Raw genomic sequence first — 17,885 nt, forward strand, 5'->3', positions numbered from 1 at the left:
ACTTTAATCAATGGTGCAAATTACTTTCACTGATACATATATATGTATGTGTACATTTTTTTCTTTCAAAATAACAATATTACAATATTCTTTCTGTTTCCTGGTAGGGAATGAATTGTCTTAAAACCCATCAGGAAAATAGTATTAAATCTATTTTTTTTTTTTTTTGAGACAGAGTCTCGCTCTGTTGCTCAGGCTGGAGTGCAGTGGTGCAATCTCAGCTCACTGCAACCTCTGCCTCCCAGGTTCAAGCAGTTCTACCTCAGCCTCCCAAGTAGATGGGATTACAGGTGCCTGCCACCATGCCCAGCTAATTTTTGTATAAAAATATATCTGTTTTAAATCATAGGACAAAAACAACTATGAAATCAGACATAGCCAGAAATGATAATGTATAAAATTTAAATATTATCTAAACCTGGGGCCATACACTCATATCAACCAGTACCAAACAGTCACCTTAAATGTATGAATCAAGCCAGGTATTTTCTGTAGAGTAGTGGGACCCGTGGCTAAACAGAAAGAACCTACCACCCAAAGACATTCATATTTAATTGTGGAAAAAAAAAACAACACTGTTGCAGAATCAGGACTGTAAACTTAAAGTATCTGTTTTAAACACATTAGGGAGGCGGAAAAAATCCTGATATATGTCCTTCTAGTCTTAGTGAAATTGAGCAGGGACTAAAATGAAAATAAATCAAGAAACATTCAAAGCAGCCAGCTCCTCAGTAAGGATTCCTAAAGATATACAACAAGCACAAAGTAAATACAAAAATAGAGAATTCCACAATTTTAAGCAAAACATAACAGGCTGGTACCATTATAGAAAGAAGGAAAAAAAATGAAAAAATGCACAGAAGAATCTGCAAAAGAACTTACTAACTTAAAGTTTAAAAAAAAGAAACATCTATGCCTAAAGCAGTTTTCCAAGATGTCAACATGTCAATTCAATCTAAAAGTGAAAGTAGGCAGAGACCCATAATTTACTGTTAGAATCTTTAAAATAAATATTAGTTACCAAATACTTTTTATTACACAGGCATTATGATCTTGAAATGGGTAAATAGGGGCCCTTGAGTGATACTGAAATCTTGTAAACACTAGTTACCAGAACAATGATCACTTAGTAAACAGCACCATAATTCATTAAATTCTTATTTATATAACTTAACACCTACTAAAACTTAACAATTACTTAGTAGGTCTCAAATAGGACACTTCAGCTACTGTTTTGTGAAATGAAGACAATCTTCACGCAAACATATAAAGACTGATGTACAGGCCAGGCACAGTGGCTCACGTCTGTAATCCCAGCACTTTGGGAGGCCGAGGCAGGTGGATCACCTGAGGTCAGGAATTCGAGACCAGCCTGGCCAACGTGGTGAAACCCCGTCTCTACTAAAAATACAAAAATAGCTGAGCGTGGTGGCAGATGCCTGTAATTCCAGCTACTCGGGAGGCAGAGGCAGGAGAATCACTTGAACCCAGGAGGCAGAGGTTGCAGTGAGCCGAGATTGCGCTACTGCACTCCAGCCTGAGCAACAGGAGCGAAACTCCGTCTCAAAAAAAAGAGGTTGATGTACAAATGATTCAGGCAATTTCCTCAAAAAAGCATTTAGTTAAATTTTTATCAAATACATAAAATAAAATCTTCATATAAATGTTACCTCCTGGACATCCTCTGGATTTCTTCGTGAAACAACCTAAAACAAAACATACATAGAAATCTCTAATCATTATCAAAATTTAAGATTTTATATTTGCATAATTAACTTCCAATAGTATTTGTATGAAAAATTCAATTTGCTTAAAAAAATAAACACTATATCATTTATCCAAAACTCAGCTATATAATAACTTCACTATCTGAAATTCATACTGTTAAATCAAGTTTAACCTAAAGTTACCTCCCTTAGGCTACATATTTTAAGTTTGGCCTAAAAGTTTCTCTGTACATAATGAAAGAGAAATAGATATGTAAAAAGATGTGTAAAGACTGTAACCTACTCTGGCGCCAATCACCAAGTTTTGGCCAAAGAGAGCCAACTGTTCAAACGGTGTTCAAATAAGGCAAATGCTTAGTTGGAACCAATACGGCTGTTTCAGTTTCCTTTTCTGTACATCACTTTCCTTTTTCTGTCCATAAATCTTCCACCACATGGTTGCGCTGGAGTCTCTCTGGACCTACACTGGCTGAGGAGGCTGACCAATTTGTGAATCATTCTTTGCTCAATTAAACTCTGTTAAATTTAATTTGGCTAAAAATGTTATTTTAACAATACTAAAAATTAAGCAAAAAAACAGCTAAAAGTAAGTCCACATGCTAAAGTTCATATATTCACTACATTCTTAAGAAAAAGCATCTGGCCTTTACTCTTACTTAATTAACATAATTCTAACAAGTTTGTTCACATCTCCCCTTCCCAGCAAGCCTATATACAAATTAGAAGCATAAAAAGCAGCTGCACTTAGGCAAAGTGTACAAGGGATCTCCCTACATTATTTCTTACAACTGTATATGAATCTACATTAGCACAATAAAACTTTCAATTAAAAAAAAGCAGCTACAATGCTCGGACACAACATGTGAGAAGTATGAGAAGTAATCACTGGCTGCCTATGATGAAGAAAACAAAAGTAATATAAATTATTTACAAACATTCAGGGACAAATAATCCTTCTACCAATACTCCCTAAGCAAAGAGGAAAAGGGGAGATTCCTTCAGACTTCTCTGATGACAAAGGCCAAAAAGTCTAACACCAGGTAAAAAGATTTTTTTCACAAAACTTTTGAAAAGGCTAGGTGTTTAAATCATCAAACAGCATCCTAAATTAGGAAAATCTCACATTAGATTACATAATACGGTACCATCCATGTAAGTGTCAAATTAACGGTTTTGAAGCTACAATGGTGTATTTTGCAAAAATAAACAAAAACATAAATCAGGCTGTTCTGCCTATGGAGTAGCCATTCTTTATTCCCTTACTTTCTTAATAAACTTGCTTTCACTTTAAAAAAAATTTTAAAAAATGATAAATCAAACACACATTAAAATGGTTGCCTATGAGTGTGAGGAAGAAAAGGGTCTTTGATATCCAATGACAATACACCATGAACTAGGGATTATAATCCATTCAGCACCACCCCTAAAGTCCAAAATAAGAACAAAAAATAGAGGATGTAAAGTCAGACAAACCTTGGTTCAAATTACAGTTCCTCTTACAGGTTTGATCTCATCGATAAAACGGAGATAATACTAACTGCCTGGCCTGGCTGTTGTGAACAACAAATAAGGACACAGCAAGAACTCTATAATTTAAAAGTTTCCTGTCCCCTACCAGACAGGTTAACCATTGTAAAAGGTCCCACCTAAGAATTCCAGAGAACAAATATCTTGCACTCTATTCTCCAACTTTCAGAATATATAAACTTGGTGAAATCTTGTAGTAATTGTCATTAATTTATACTACAGTGCTATGCAATAGAACTTTCTGTGATAACGGAAAAAAAGGTTCTCTATTTGCAGTGTTCAACACAGCCACCACTAGCCACATGTGTGTGGCTACTGAGCCACTGAAATATGGCTACTTTGAGAAACTACATTAATTTTATTTCATTTAAATTAATTCAAAAAAATTTTTGTTTTAAAGAGACAGGGTCTCACTCTGTCACCCAGGCTAGAGTGCCATGGCATGATCATAGCTCACTGCAGCCTCAAACTCCTGGACTCAACTGATCCTCCCACCTCAGCCTCTTGTGTAGCTGGAACTATAGGCACACAACACCACAGTCGGCATATATATATACACACACACACACACACACACACACACACACACACACACTTTTTTTTTTTGGTAGAGATGGGGGTCTCCCTATGTTGCCCAGTCTGCTCTCAAATTCCTGGGATCAAGCAATCCTCCCGCCTCAGCCTCCCACAGTGCTAGGATTATAAGTGAGAGCCACTGCAAGCCTTAATTTAAATTTAAATCAAAATAGCTACATGTGGTTAATGGCTACCAAATTAGACAACACAGATTCAGTATAAGAGACTATAACAGGTAACTAACAACTATACGTTATTCAAATCTTTGATTTTAGCTGTTACTTTCAAATACCAGCCTGTCCCCTCACACATCTTTCCAAAAGTATAGTATTTCACATAGTATGACTAATTTTGCTTCTTATAAGTGTTTCTTTTTTTTTTTTTTTTTTTTTTTTTGATACAGAGTCTTGCTCTGTCACCCAAGCTGGAGTGCAGTGGCGCGATCTTGGCTCACTGCAACCTCCGCCTCCTGTGTTCAAGTGATTCTCCTGCCTCAGCCTCCCGAGTACCTGGGACTACAGGCATGTGCCACCACGCCCAGCGAATTTTTGTATTTTTAGTAGAGACAAGGTTTCACCATGTTGGCCAGGATGGTCTCAATCTCTTGACCTCGTGATCTGCCCGTCTCAGCCTCCCAAAGTGCTGGGATTACAGGCGTGAGCCACTGCGCCCCGCCGTTCTTACATTTTTATGAAATGTATTGAGAAGAAAAGTCATGGATAACCAATCCACTAATAATCCACCCCCCAAAAATAGCACATGATCACTCACAGCAAGGTCTATTCAAATGTACTTTAAATTTCACAATTTATGTTTTTCTCAGCTTAATACATTTCCTGAATTTATAAATATATTCAGGTATCTTAAATATTTTAAATAATCTTCCTTAATATAAGCAAATGATCTTTCTGAGACAGAAGAACTTATTTCTTAGTTTGGTGTACATATTAGAAGTACCACATTTTGGGTTTCTTCAGATGAGCCAGTCCTGGAAATCAAATACATGTGTACTGCATAAACAAAAACACATTAGCCATCCCCTAACAATAGCCACAATATTAAAACCATCTTATCAGAAATAACCAATGTGATTATTATTTCTCAGCCGTCCTCTTAGTGGTTTACATACATCTATGTGCTGGATTACAATGGTGAGCAAGTCCCTTTCCTCCTGGAGCTCATAGTCCAGTGGTACACAGTGGTGGGGTGGGAGGGGAGTGCAGAGTGGAGGAGGGTGTATTTCCCAAACATATTTCCATACCTCAGATAACAGTAGAGTGCTAAGCAAAAGATTGGGAAACACTTCATCCTAGATCCTTCCCATGACACTGAATCCTCACTGTGCAGAGCAAATTGGCATCCCAAAAGCAGTCAACCAGTCATGGTTTAGTGATGTAAGGCTCTTAATGTCTTCATGATAATAAAAGTGAAACTGACCCAATAGTCCCACAGACAGTTTTTTTGGATAAACATGGAAACTGACCCTTCTGGTATTAAAGCTTGAAACTTAACATTTGTTTTATCAGAGTTCCTTCTTCAGGAAAGGGCCCTCAGGCCTCTCAAAAAGTATTAATATTGTGAGCCCCGAATATCTGAGACAAGTCTTAGTTACTTTAGAAAGTTTATTTTGCTAAGGTTGAGGATCCGCACTCATAACACAGCCTTAGGAGATCCTGACAACATGTGCCCAAGGTGGTAGGGGCACAGCTTGATTTTATACATTTTAGGGAGACATAAGACATGAATAAATATGTGTAAGATGTACACTGGTTCAGTCCAGAAAGGTGGGACAACTCAACGTGGGGAGGGGGCTTTCAGGTCACAGGTAGTTAAAAGACAAATGGCTGTATCCTTTTGAGTTTCTGATTCGCTTCTCCAAATGAGGCAATCTGGTATGTATTAATGGTTATCTCAGTGAGCCGAGGGGTGACTTTCAAGAGAATGGGAGGCAGGTTGGCCCTAAGCAGTTCCCAACTTGACTTTCACCTTTAGCTTAGTTATTTGGGGGCCTCAAGATTTATTTTCCTTTTACAATATTAAATAAACTGAAATTCACCAGATCACTGCATCCAAACAATGAGATGCCAGACCTCTCATCCATCACAATTGCTTCCTTAACCCTCTGTAGTTCCTGTCTTCCCATAGATAATCACATTTTCTCCCTGCTATATAAACTCCTAATTTTAGTCAGTCAGGGAAATGGATCTGAGACATCTCCTTGACTGCAGCACCTGATTAAAGCCGGCTTCCTTAGCAATACTCATTGTCTCAGAGATTGCTTTCTGTGTGACAAGCAGCAGGACCTAGACAGAACCCCTGGTGTTTTGGTAACAACAGTAACTCATGATTATTACGCAATATACAGAAAATCAAAGTTGAAGTATACTTAAACTACCTAAGTGAAGGTCTTTAATTTTAGGCTTACAAAAGGAACTACTCTGTACCCACCAAATACTTCACAGTGAAGGAGGAAATTTAGACAGGGTTTGGAAAATCAAATCAAAAGCTACTTAGGTATTACCTGAAAAGCCTAAAGCTTAGTGAAAACTGTGTCTTAAAAGCACAGGGTTATACTTCCCTGATTCTCTTTCCTCTTTGGTGCTTTTGCTTCTCTTTTGTAGGTTATTCTTCATCCTTCTGCCCCCTGGTATTCTGTGAACACTCCAAGAATTGTTTTAAACTCTTGTTTTTTAGCCTCCTTTTTATTATTAACAGTCTACATCTGTGCTAATACTGTTCAAGGCACTGCGCTAGGCATAGGGAAAATTTGACTCTGTACATTTACATTTGCGAAGAATTTTATATTAATGAATCACTTCATTTTCTCAACAACCTATGAGTTAGGCAGGAGTAGCTATTATGACTTCCCCTTTTACAGATAAGAAAACAAGGTGGTTCAGAGTCCTGTCTAAAGCCACATGGCTATTCACCTTCAAATTTAGAATGAGATCCTCGACTGTCTGACTCCTGGTCTACTGCTCTTTCCACTCTATTACACTGCCTCCCTCTATTTATCTGTGGTATTTTCAGCAATAATGAAGTTTACTTATTTCCATAAAATTCCATCGCCCTTAGGTTTTTGTTTACTTCACCTATTCATTCAACACATATTAGTGCCTATTCTGCTGCCAGGTACTGCAGTACAATGGAGAATATACTAGGTCTGATTCCTACGCAACTGCATTATAAAAATACAATCACTTCCCAAATACATTACCAACTTCAACCACTTGGTACCCCACTATTAGGGATTCAGTATTCCCGAATGTGTCATCTCATTTAAATACTTCACAAATGTGTCCCCCAAAACGGAAACGAAAACCACAAAATGGCTAGGATAATGTGAATTGAGTGCAAAAATACATGAGTAACAATTCTTTCTGTGTAATTATCTTCCGTGACTGAAAAGTTAATGAAAAATAAGAGTATCAATCAGAAATCTGAGGGAAGAATATAACCATACTGACAATAAATAAAACTGAGCTAGCAACTCAGTAATTTTTCTCTGGATAAATTTCAAGACAGTTTGTCACAAAGTTCAACCAATAAATTCCACAAAAGTTGGAATTTAAAACAGTGACTGTTTTCATTAAAAGTTCACAAAGGGCCAGACACGATGGCTCAAGCCTGTAATCCCAGCACTTTGGGAGGCCGAGGAGGGTGGATCACGAGGTCAGGAGTTCGAGACCAGCCTGGCCAAGATGGTGAAATCCCATCTCTACTAAAAATACAAAACTTAGCCAGGCACAGTAGCAGGCGTCTGTAATCCCAGCTACTCAGGAGGCTGAGGCAGAAGAATCACTTGAACCCAGGAGGCAGAGGTTGCAGTGAGCCGAGATCGCGCCACTGCATTCCAACCTGGGCAACGGAGCAAGACTCTGTCTCAAAAAAAAAAAAAAAAGGCCAGGCACAGTGGCTCACACCTGTAATCCCAGCACTTTGGGAGTCCGAGGCGGGCGGATCACAAGGTCAGGAGATCAAGACCATCCTGGCTAACACGGTGAAACCCTGTCTCTATTAAAAATACAAAGTTAGCCAGGCGTGGTGGCGGGTGCCTGTAGTCCCAGCTACTCGGGAGGCTGAGGCAGGAGAATGGCATGAACCCAGGAGGCAGAGCCTGCAGTGAGCCGAGATCACGCCACTGCACTCCAGCCTGGGCAATAGAGCAAGACTCCGTCTCAAAAAAAAAAAAAAAAAGTTCACAAAGGCCAGGCGCAGTGGCTCACACCTGTAATCTCAGCACTTTGGGAGGCCCAGGCAGGAGGATCACCTGAGGTCAGGAGTTCGAGAACAGCCTGACCAACATGGTGAAACCCCGTCTCTACTAAAAATACAAAAATTAGCTAGGCGTTGTGGCATCCACCTATAATCCCAGCTACTAGGGAGACTGAGGCAGGAGAATTGCTTGAACCCGGGAGGTGGAGGTTGCAGTGAGCTGAGATTGCGCCATTGTACTCCAGCCTGGGCAACAAGAGTGAAACTCCCCCTCAAAAAAAAAAAAAAAAGTTCACAAATTTGGCCAGGCCCAGTGGCTCACGCCTATAATCCCAACACTTTGGGAGGCCAAGGCAGGTGGATCACCTGAGGTCACAAGTTCAAGACTAGCCTGGCCAACATGGTGAAACCCCGCCTCTACCAAAAATACAAAAATGAGCCAGGTGTGGTGGCATGTGCCTGTATGTGTATGACTACATATTACTTCAAAATTTAAAAGCTAACAAAACTAAAAAGTAAAACATGCAGCTGGACGCGATGGTTCACACCGGCAATCCCAGCACTTTGGGAGGCTGAGGTGGGCGGATCACCTGAGGCCAGGAGTTAGAGACCAGCCTGGCCAACATGGCAAAACCCCGTCTCAACTAAAAATACAAAAAAATCAGCCGGGTGTGGCCGGGCGCAGTGGCTAACGCCTGTAATCCCAGCACTTTGGGAGGCCGAGGCAGGCAGATCACGAGGTCAATAGATGGAGACCATGCTGGTCAACATGATGAAACCCCATCTCTATTAAACACATAAAAATTAGCTGGGCACGGTGGCGGGTGCCTGTAGTCCCACCTACTCAGGAGGCTGAGGCAAGAGAATTGCTTGAACCCGGGAGGCAGAGGTTGCAGTGAGCCAAGATCACGCCATTGCACTCCAGCCTGGGCAACAGAGCGAGATGCGTCTCAAAAAAAAAAAATTAGCCGGTGTGGTAGCACATGCCTGTAATCCCAGCTACTCAGGAGGCTGAGGCAGGAGAATCACTTGAACCCGGAAGGCGGAGGCTGCAGTGAGCTGAGATCGCACCACTGCATTCCAGCCTGGATGACAAGTGAGACTCTGTCTCAAAATATATATATATAAATAAATAAAACATGCAGCCTCCCATACACAAAAACTCTACCGTGAAAATTATACTAGAGGATAAAAGACTGAATGCTTTCCTCCTAACATCAAGAACAAGGCAAGGAAGTCTACTCTCACCACTCCTATTCAAGACTGTGGACTACAAGTCATAGCCAGTGTAATAAAGCAAGAAAAAGAAATAAAAGACATACATTTTGGAAAGAATAAATAAAACTATGCCTTTTGGCAGACAACACAGATTGTCTATGCAGGAAAAAAACAAGAATTCTACTAAAAAGTCTTAGAACGAATAAGTCAGTTTGAAAGGTCACATGATACACCAACATGGCACATGTATACATATGTAACTAGCCTGCACGTCGTGCACATGTACCCTAAAACTTAAAGTATAATTTTTAAAAAGTCACGTGATATAAAGACAACACAAAAATGAACCAAATTTCTATATATTAGCAAAGAAAAGCTGAAAACCAAGATTTTTAAAAATACTATTGACAATAGCTACAAAAATACGAAATAGTGAGGAATAAATCTAACAAAATATACAGAGAAGCAATTTGCTCAAAACCACAAAATGCTGATAGAAGAGATCAGAGAACACAAATAAACTGCAAGATATACTGTGTTCATAGATTTGAAGATTCAACATAGAAAAGATGTCCATTTTTCCCTAAAGTGATCTACAGATTTAATGCACTCCTAATCAAATCCCAAAAGGATTTTTTGTAGCTATAGATAAACTGATTCTAAAATATATATGAAAAAGCGAAGGAACTAGGGTAGTCAAAATAATTTTGAAAAAGAATAAAATTGGAGAAACAATATTGCCTGATTTTAAGATTTAGTATAAAGCTATAATAATCAAGATTGTATGGTATGGAACAAAATAAGAGAATCCAGAAACAGCTTTACACATATATAGTCAATTGACTTTTGGCAAAGGAATAAAGGCAATTCAACGAAGAAAGGTTAGTCTCTCGAACAAATGGTGTTTTGTTGCAATGGGACAACCAGAGGCAAAAACAGAACCTTCACCCAAACCTTACACCTTATAAAAAAACAAAAAACAAAAAACAAAACCTCAAAATGGATCATAGAGCAAAATATAAAATGCAAAGAAATAAGTTATCTAGAAGAAAACATTGGGAAAAATATTTGTAACCTGAGGTTAGGCAGAGATTTTAGGTATGACACTAAAAGCATGGTTCATAAAATAAAGAACTGATAAACTGGACTTCACCAAAATTACAAATTGTGCTTTGCAAAAACACTGTCTGGGTGCAGTGGCATACCTGTAGTCCTAGCTACTTGGAAGGCTGAGGTGGGTATCACTTCAGCCTAGGAGGTCGAGGCTGTAGCACACTATGATCACACCTGCAAATAAGCACTGCATTCCAGCCCTGGCAACACAGCAAGACCCCATCTCTAAAAAAAAAAAAAAAAAAAAAAAAAGCCAGGCACACGTCTGTAATCCCAGCACTTTGGAAGGCCAAGACAGGCAGATTGCTTGAGACCAGGAGTTTGAGACCAGCCTGGGCAACATGGTGAAACTGGGTCTCTATTTAAAAAATACAAAAATTAGCTGGGCACAGTGGCACATTCCTGTAGTCCCAGCCACTCAGGAGGCTGAGAGGTGGGAGAATTGCTTGAGCTCAGGAGGTCAAGGCTACAGTGAGCCATGATCACGCCACTGCACTCCAGCCTGGACAACAGAGGGAGACTCTGTCTCAAAGGAAAAAAAAAAGATACTTCAGAGAATTAAAAGATATGCTCTAGATCAGGAGAAAATATTTACAAATGTCATATCAAACCCCAAAAAAAAGATACCCAGAACATAAAGAACTCTCAAAACTCAGGAGTAAGAAACAAACAACCCAAAGAAAAAAATAGGCAAATTATCAGTCTAAAAGGCTAAATACTATATGATTCTATTTATATGACATTCTCAAAAAGACAAAAGTATAGTAGTAGAGATAGATCACTGCTTGCCAGGGTATAAGGAGTAGGGGTAAGGGTGTGAAAAAGAGATAGCATGGAGTTTTTTTAGGATGATGAAACTTCTGTTTCTTGATTATGGTGGTAGATAAATGAATTTATACTCATGTTAAGATTCAAAGAATTATACAAAAGAATAAGTCAATTTCATTGTATGTTAATTTAAAAATCAATACTTGAAAAGCAAAGCGCTGCCTCCTTCCAGCCTACCCTGAAATCCCTACTATAGTCCAAGCTCTGTGCTAGGCACCAAGAATATACAGTTAAAAAGACAGAGTCAGCCGGGCATGGTGGCTCACGCCTGTAATCCCAGCACTTTGGGAGGCCGAGACGGGTGGATCACTTGAGCTCAGGAGTTCAAGATCAGCCTGGGCAACATGGTGAAACCCCGTCTCTTAAAAAAAATACAAAAATTAGTCAGGCAGGGTGGCATGTTCCTGTAGTTCCAGCTACTAGGGAGGCTGAGGTGGGAGGATTGCTTGAGCCTGCAAAGTCAAGGCTAGAGTGAGCCGTGATCGTTCCACTACACTCCAGCCTGGGTGACAGAGTGAGACTCTCAAAAAAGAATAGAGTCTGCCATCAGAAGAGGTGTCAAACAAGTACATTATGATAATGGAGGAGATACAAGACATATAGAGAGCAACGCCTAAAAAAAAAAAAAAAGCTTCCCGGAACACAGGGTATAGCTGACACCTGAGATGAGCAGAGATTGCCAAGACAAAAGGAAAGAGTATTCCAGACAGAGAAAATAGCATCTAACAGAGAGATATGGAAGAATGTAGTGTTCTAACCTAATTTGGAAACTACAAATAATTCCATTCCCAGGCACAAGCAGTCTGCTTAAGAATATGGTCAGGAAATGAGGACAGGTTCCCTCCAAGCAATATAAATAGTGCTTCGATTTGAAGCTTTGGAAATGGTAATTTTTCAGACTTAAGTGAAGCTCAGTACTTCCCATTAATTCCCTTACTCCCCTTTGTTCACATCATCACAGTTACTTATTATTCATGTATCCATCACTTTTGCCAAACTATAGTAATGCCCTTGTGGGGACACGTAGGTGTCCCCATATGCACACTCACAGCACCTAATGAAAAATGTTTTATAATACAGGTATTCGGCAGCATAGCATTGGGATTAAAAGCACTGTGATTGGGACCAGTCTACCTGGGTTCAAATGTAGACTCTACCACTTGCTGGCTATATGACCCTGGACAAGTTACTAAACGTCTCTGTGCCTCAATTTCCTCATTGAAAATGTGGAAATGATAATGGTACCTACTCACCGGGCCCCTGTGACAAATGTGTTAATTTAATATAAACTGCTTGACTCAGTAAGCACCATGTAAGTGTTTGCTGTTATTACTCAACAAACACTAGCTATGTATAATAAAACTAGGATTTATACATTCTCCTGGTTTCAAAATAAACCCAAACTACTTTAAATAGGTGCAAAGCCAATGAGGTAGCTTGTGCCCACAATCCCAGGCAATAGGCTGAGGAGGGAGTAACACTTGAACCCAAGAGTTCAACCTGCAGTACGCTATGATTGCGTCACTGCACTCGTGCCTGGGTGATGCAGTGAAACCCCCATCTCTGAAAAAGATCAATAAATAAAAATAAACATGTGCAAGACTGTATCCTGAGAATTACAAAGCACTGCTCATACTGAAGAGCTAAATAAATGAGGAGATATATTATGTTCATGGATCAGAGACAATATTATTAAGATATCAATTCTTCTGAAATTCATCTACATTCTCAATATAATCCCAATCAAAATCTTGACAGGCATTTTTGTAGAAACCAGACAAGCTGATTCTAACTTTTATACACAAATGCAAACAATCTAGAATAGCCAGAACAATTTTGAGAAAGAAAGAGCACTTAGACTACCTGATTTCAAAACTTAGTATAAAGCTACATAAACAAAGCCATGTGGTATCATGAGAAATAAAACCATATGTCCATACAAAGACTTGTATATGAATGTTCATAATAGCTGTATTCATAATGTCCAAAAACTGGAAACAACCCAAATATCCATCAGATAAAATGCAGTATATACAGATAAAATGCAGTATAACCATACAATGGAATATGAGTCAGCAATAAAAGGGAATGAAACACATGACAACATGGATAAATCTCAAATAATCATACTGAGTGGAAGAAGCCAGACCAAAAAAAAAAGTGCATACTATATGATTCCTTGTATACAAAATTCTAGAAAATACAACCCAATCTATAATGACAGAAAGCAAACCAGTGGTTGCCTAGAGATAGGTGATGAGGGGGAGTGACTGACTGCAAAGGAACATGAGGGAACTTGTGCAGTGATGAACATGGGTAGTTACACAACTGTATACATTTGTCAAAACTCATCAAATTGGACACTTACAATGGGTGAATTTTACTGTATGTAAATTATGACTCAATGTAAATTAAATAAGTTATAATACAGCACTGTCTTTTGAGAATAAAAACATACCTTTTATATTCATGGAAAGAATACAGGCAAGAACTGCCATTCACCTACTGTTGCTGAGAAATCTATATTACAATATGAGAATTTTGTAAACTTAGCATGATGAAATAACTGAAAACACTGCTGATGGTTCTCTTACACTTGTGTCTCCTTCAACTAAAGAATCAAAGGGAACTTATGAAAGAATTTTCCAATTCTGAATAGAGGTACTTATTCTACATAAAAATTAAGAAATAACACTGAGTTTAACTGCAGAATCTGTTAGTATGCTTGCAACTGGCCTCAAAATCATCTAAGCTTGCCAGATTTCAGAGAACTGCAAAAAAGCACAAAGGAGATTTAAGAAGATGAAAAAGCTCTTTTGCTATCCAAAATTTAACATTGGTACTTCCAATGATTAAAACTGTACTCCTACAGAAATAACCCTGCAAGGATCAAAAATATAGAAAATTGTTCCTTGAAGCTAGAAGTAAATCAGTAGTAGCAAATATACAGAAGACATTCTTAATTTTTATCTCATGAAGTTCTCTCAGGAGAGCACTATTTACCTGGTTAATTATCCTGAAAAAAGGTGTTTTTCTCCTTAACGCTCAAGAAATATTTTATAATACTAAGCACAGTTATTTTAAAAGTATGTCTCCATGTTGACTCTCAGACCTTACATTTTAAAAACAAAATCTGTAACATAAGCAATAAATGAAGACATAAACATTTACGGGAAGAAAAAAGGCAGTCTGTGCAATTTTCAAGTTCAAATAACCAGAGCAATATGTAACATGCATATATATAAATTTGGTTAGTTCTAAGGCAATGTGCTACTTTATCTTCTAGTTTATATTGTCAAAACTTAGCTCAGTAAATAGGTCACAGCTTCAGATATTTAAGATCTGAATTTGGCCAATGCGGTGGCTCACGCCTGTAATCCCAGCACTTTGGGAGGCTGAGGCGGGGGGATCATCTGAGGTCAGGAGTTCGAGACCAGACTGGACAACAAGGCGAAACCTCGTCTCTACAAAAAATAGACAAATTAGCCGGGTATGGTGGCGGGCGCCTGTAATCCCAGCTACTTGAGTGGCTGAGACAGGAGAATCGCTTGAACCCAGGAGGCGAGGTTACTGTAAGCTGAGATAGCGCCACTGCACTCCAGCCTGGGCAAGAGAGCGAGACTACGCCTTGGAAAAAAAAAAAAATTCTGAATTTGGTTAACCTTTCCTTTTGTAAAGTAACAATACAAATAATTATACTCAGTGCTTCCAATTCCAGTTCCACACACATTCATACCTCCAGGTCTTTATGGACTCTACCCCTTCAACTCTCTACCTTTTCATACCCTCTCCTTTTCTGGATTCTTCCCCTCTTTCAACTATCTTGATTGGTACATATTCCCCAATCTCCTGATCCAGAAGCAATCTGTCTTCCCACAGCCCTCTTCTGTAGTGTCTGCTGGAACTTCCTGTGTTATATCACACTTAAGTATATTAAACTCTCTTCTACTATGAGTATCCTTGAAAGGAATAAAGATCCCTGCTTTATTCAGCCTTATGTCCCTCACAGTATTTAGTGCCTGGATCTAAACATTTATTGGGTGTGCTCCATACAATGAAGAGGAAAACATTCAACAATGTTTTTCAGGCACTGTGTGCCATGCACATGCATATTCTTTTATCTATTATTTGATATAAGCAGAAACAAATGCCAATGATAGAGAACTGCTCTAAATCCACTAAGAGACACAGACATGCAACTAAATTAATACAATATAACTTTCCTGTTAAATTAACGGATAAGTAGGATGCTGTGAGAGAAACATTATGTATGTTGAAAACTGTTCTGATTCCATACACTATGTGTTAGGAAACTAAGCCTAGATTTTCAAAGGGCCCAATGACTAGAAAGGTTTCAAGAGTGGTATAATAAGGGCCCCTCACTCTCACAAAATTTCTTACACAACCTGAAACTAACATTCCACCCATGTAACAACCTTAAGTGCAAGCAGGGAGCAACAAACATCCCTCTATTCTCCGAACAGCAATCGGCAATAGCAGGTCAGGTCTTCTCATTATCTTTATACAGACATGTTCATCTATCCCTCCTTCTCACATTTATCTGAATTGTGCACCATTTCCATACACCACGTGCCACTCCCATGCCCCAAACTGATCTATTTAACCTTTAAGATTCTTCTCAGGCTGGGTGTGGTGGCTCATGCCTGTAATCCCAGCACTTTGGGAGGCCGAGGCAGGCGGATCAACTGAGGTCAGGACTTCGAGATGAGCCTGAGCAACATGCAGAAACCCCATCTCTACTAAAAATACAAAAAATTATCAGGGCATGGTAGCATATGCCTGTAATCCCAGCTACTCGGGAGGCTGAGGCAGGAGAATCGCTTGAACTCAGGAGGCAGAGGTTGCGGTGAGCAGAGATCATGCCATTGCACTCCAGCCTGGGCAACAAGAGCGAAACTCCGTCTCAAAAAAAAAAAAAAAAAAAAAAATTATTCTGAAGGCCTGCTTTACATCCTCCAAATGTATATTGAACTATTGTTACTTAATCTGTACCTCTCTTCTTTAAAAATTGATAAAGTTAATTATTAACATTTTATATAACTTGGAGTTAGGCAAAACTGTTTCAGATCCCAGACAGATCTGCTACTGCCTTGCAATGTAAAGTTGGGCAAGTTACTAAACTTGCTTTAATCTATTTCTTCCTCATTAAAATGAGAATTAAATTGGGTGATGTGTATAAAATGCCTACTATACACATATATTCATGCACACATACGTCACATACATATATACTTATTTAATTTTGATTTATTCTTACTTTCCTAGAAGATGCAGACTCTCTTTAAAACTCAAGGCAAAAGCAATGAAACATAAAGTGGGTACTAAAAATTGGACCAGTTAGTTGATGTAAAGGAGCCTCCCAACTTTAAAATGTGCCCTCATGGTAGCTCACACAAGCCACCCTCAGCAGATTTTTTTCACGTCTCCTAATGAAAAACATGAAAAACTCAAAGGTTTGACAAAGCCCGATCCACAGTTCCTAGGTTGGTGGCCTAACACTGACATCTGTCCCAAGAATCTGTCTTTCTCACGCAAACCTGATAAAGGTCAAGAGAAAAAACAACTTATATTACATAAGCCAAACAATACATAAATTAACACTTTTTAATCTGCATTATCTTCCTGGAGCAAGCAAAACCACTTCTGCAAATTGCGAACTCAGAAGAGAAAGTCCAAACGGGATGGGAACTGAGTCATCAATTTAAAACCATCAACCACTGACTGCCCCACCCCCAGAAAGAGGACTCTACCACGACCTACTACAGTGAAGCCCTGGGCATATCACACTCAGCCACTACTCTAAAAATCCCAACCTCCGACACCCAAGTCCCGCCAGTAGGAGCAGCACCCAGTCCCACCCTCGGCTCTGAGCCCTCACATCAGGGTCCCCACCCCAGATCCTCAGGTCCCAATCCAAGCTCCTATCCCAGCCCGACACCGGCACTCACCCGGGCGGTGACCTTATATACTGTGTAGCCCCTCGGGTGTCGCTGGGGCTCGGTGACAGTGTAGAAACGGGCCAGGTCGGCACTCCGCTCCCGGTAAGAGGTCATCCTCCCGCCGCCTCTGCCGCCGCCGCCGCCCGCCCGGGATCATGAGGGAAACCCGGCGCCGCCGCGGTCCAGGTTCCCCAACGCAGCGGCGAAGCGGCGAGGGGGCGGTGGCTCCAAGGCAGCTCCACGGCGGCGCCTCTGCTGCACAGCTCTGCTTCCGGGTCAGCAGAGAAGCTTCCGGGCCAGGCTGTCTCCCGCTTCTAGGGGGAGGGGAGACTCCTCCTTAGATTCTAGCCCCTTTGGGGCACCTGGGACTGGCCTGTAGTTGAAGACTAAGGGGTCGCGCTGCCACCCCCGTCACTGCGGAGACCTCAGGCCTCTCCACTAAAGACCTCTTGTACGCTAGCTCCGTCACCTTCTAGATTTTATGAGAGTTGGTATAGCCACGCCACACCGGGAGAGCGTGGTCCTCCCTGCCTCCGCCCCGCCGTGGTACAAACTTACGTGGAGTGTTGAAGGGATGGAGAGATACCATAGCCTAGCACCTTCTTTCCTTACCTATTCACAGTCTATCATTTTAAATACCCACAGCAACATCTCATTCTCTGAGACATATCCCTTACTTCTTTCTAAGACGAATTTCCTTCCATTGAGCGCCTTTCTGTAA

The 17,885-nt window shown here is 40.0% G+C and overlaps 1 protein-coding gene across 13 annotated transcripts in view; it reads right to left on the bottom strand.

Annotated features, from left to right (window-relative positions):
* Nucleotides 1–17,457, bottom strand: part of RPS6KC1 (ribosomal protein S6 kinase C1) — a 213,303-nt gene extending 195,846 nt beyond the window's left edge. For 3 of the 13 annotated variants that reach the window (XM_063597242.1, XM_063597241.1, XM_063597230.1), the window contains exons 1-2: nucleotides 17,174–17,448; nucleotides 1,671–1,706 (exon numbers count right to left, since the gene is read on the bottom strand). In XM_063597242.1, the coding sequence (XP_063453312.1) occupies nucleotides 1,671–1,706; nucleotides 17,174–17,278 (141 nt within the window). In that variant the 5' untranslated portion in view covers nucleotides 17,279–17,448. Of the gene's footprint in view, nucleotides 1–1,670; nucleotides 1,707–17,173 lie in introns of all 13 variants that reach the window. The other 10 variants (XM_055108240.2, XM_063597223.1, XM_003814161.5 and 7 more) reach the window with 7 other exon arrangements.
* Between the last annotated feature and the right edge of the window lie 428 nt (nucleotides 17,458–17,885).

The sequence above is a fragment of the Pan paniscus genome, chromosome 1 (assembly GCF_029289425.2).
Source record: "Pan paniscus chromosome 1, NHGRI_mPanPan1-v2.0_pri, whole genome shotgun sequence".
NCBI classification, from domain to species: Eukaryota; Metazoa; Chordata; class Mammalia; order Primates; family Hominidae; genus Pan; species Pan paniscus.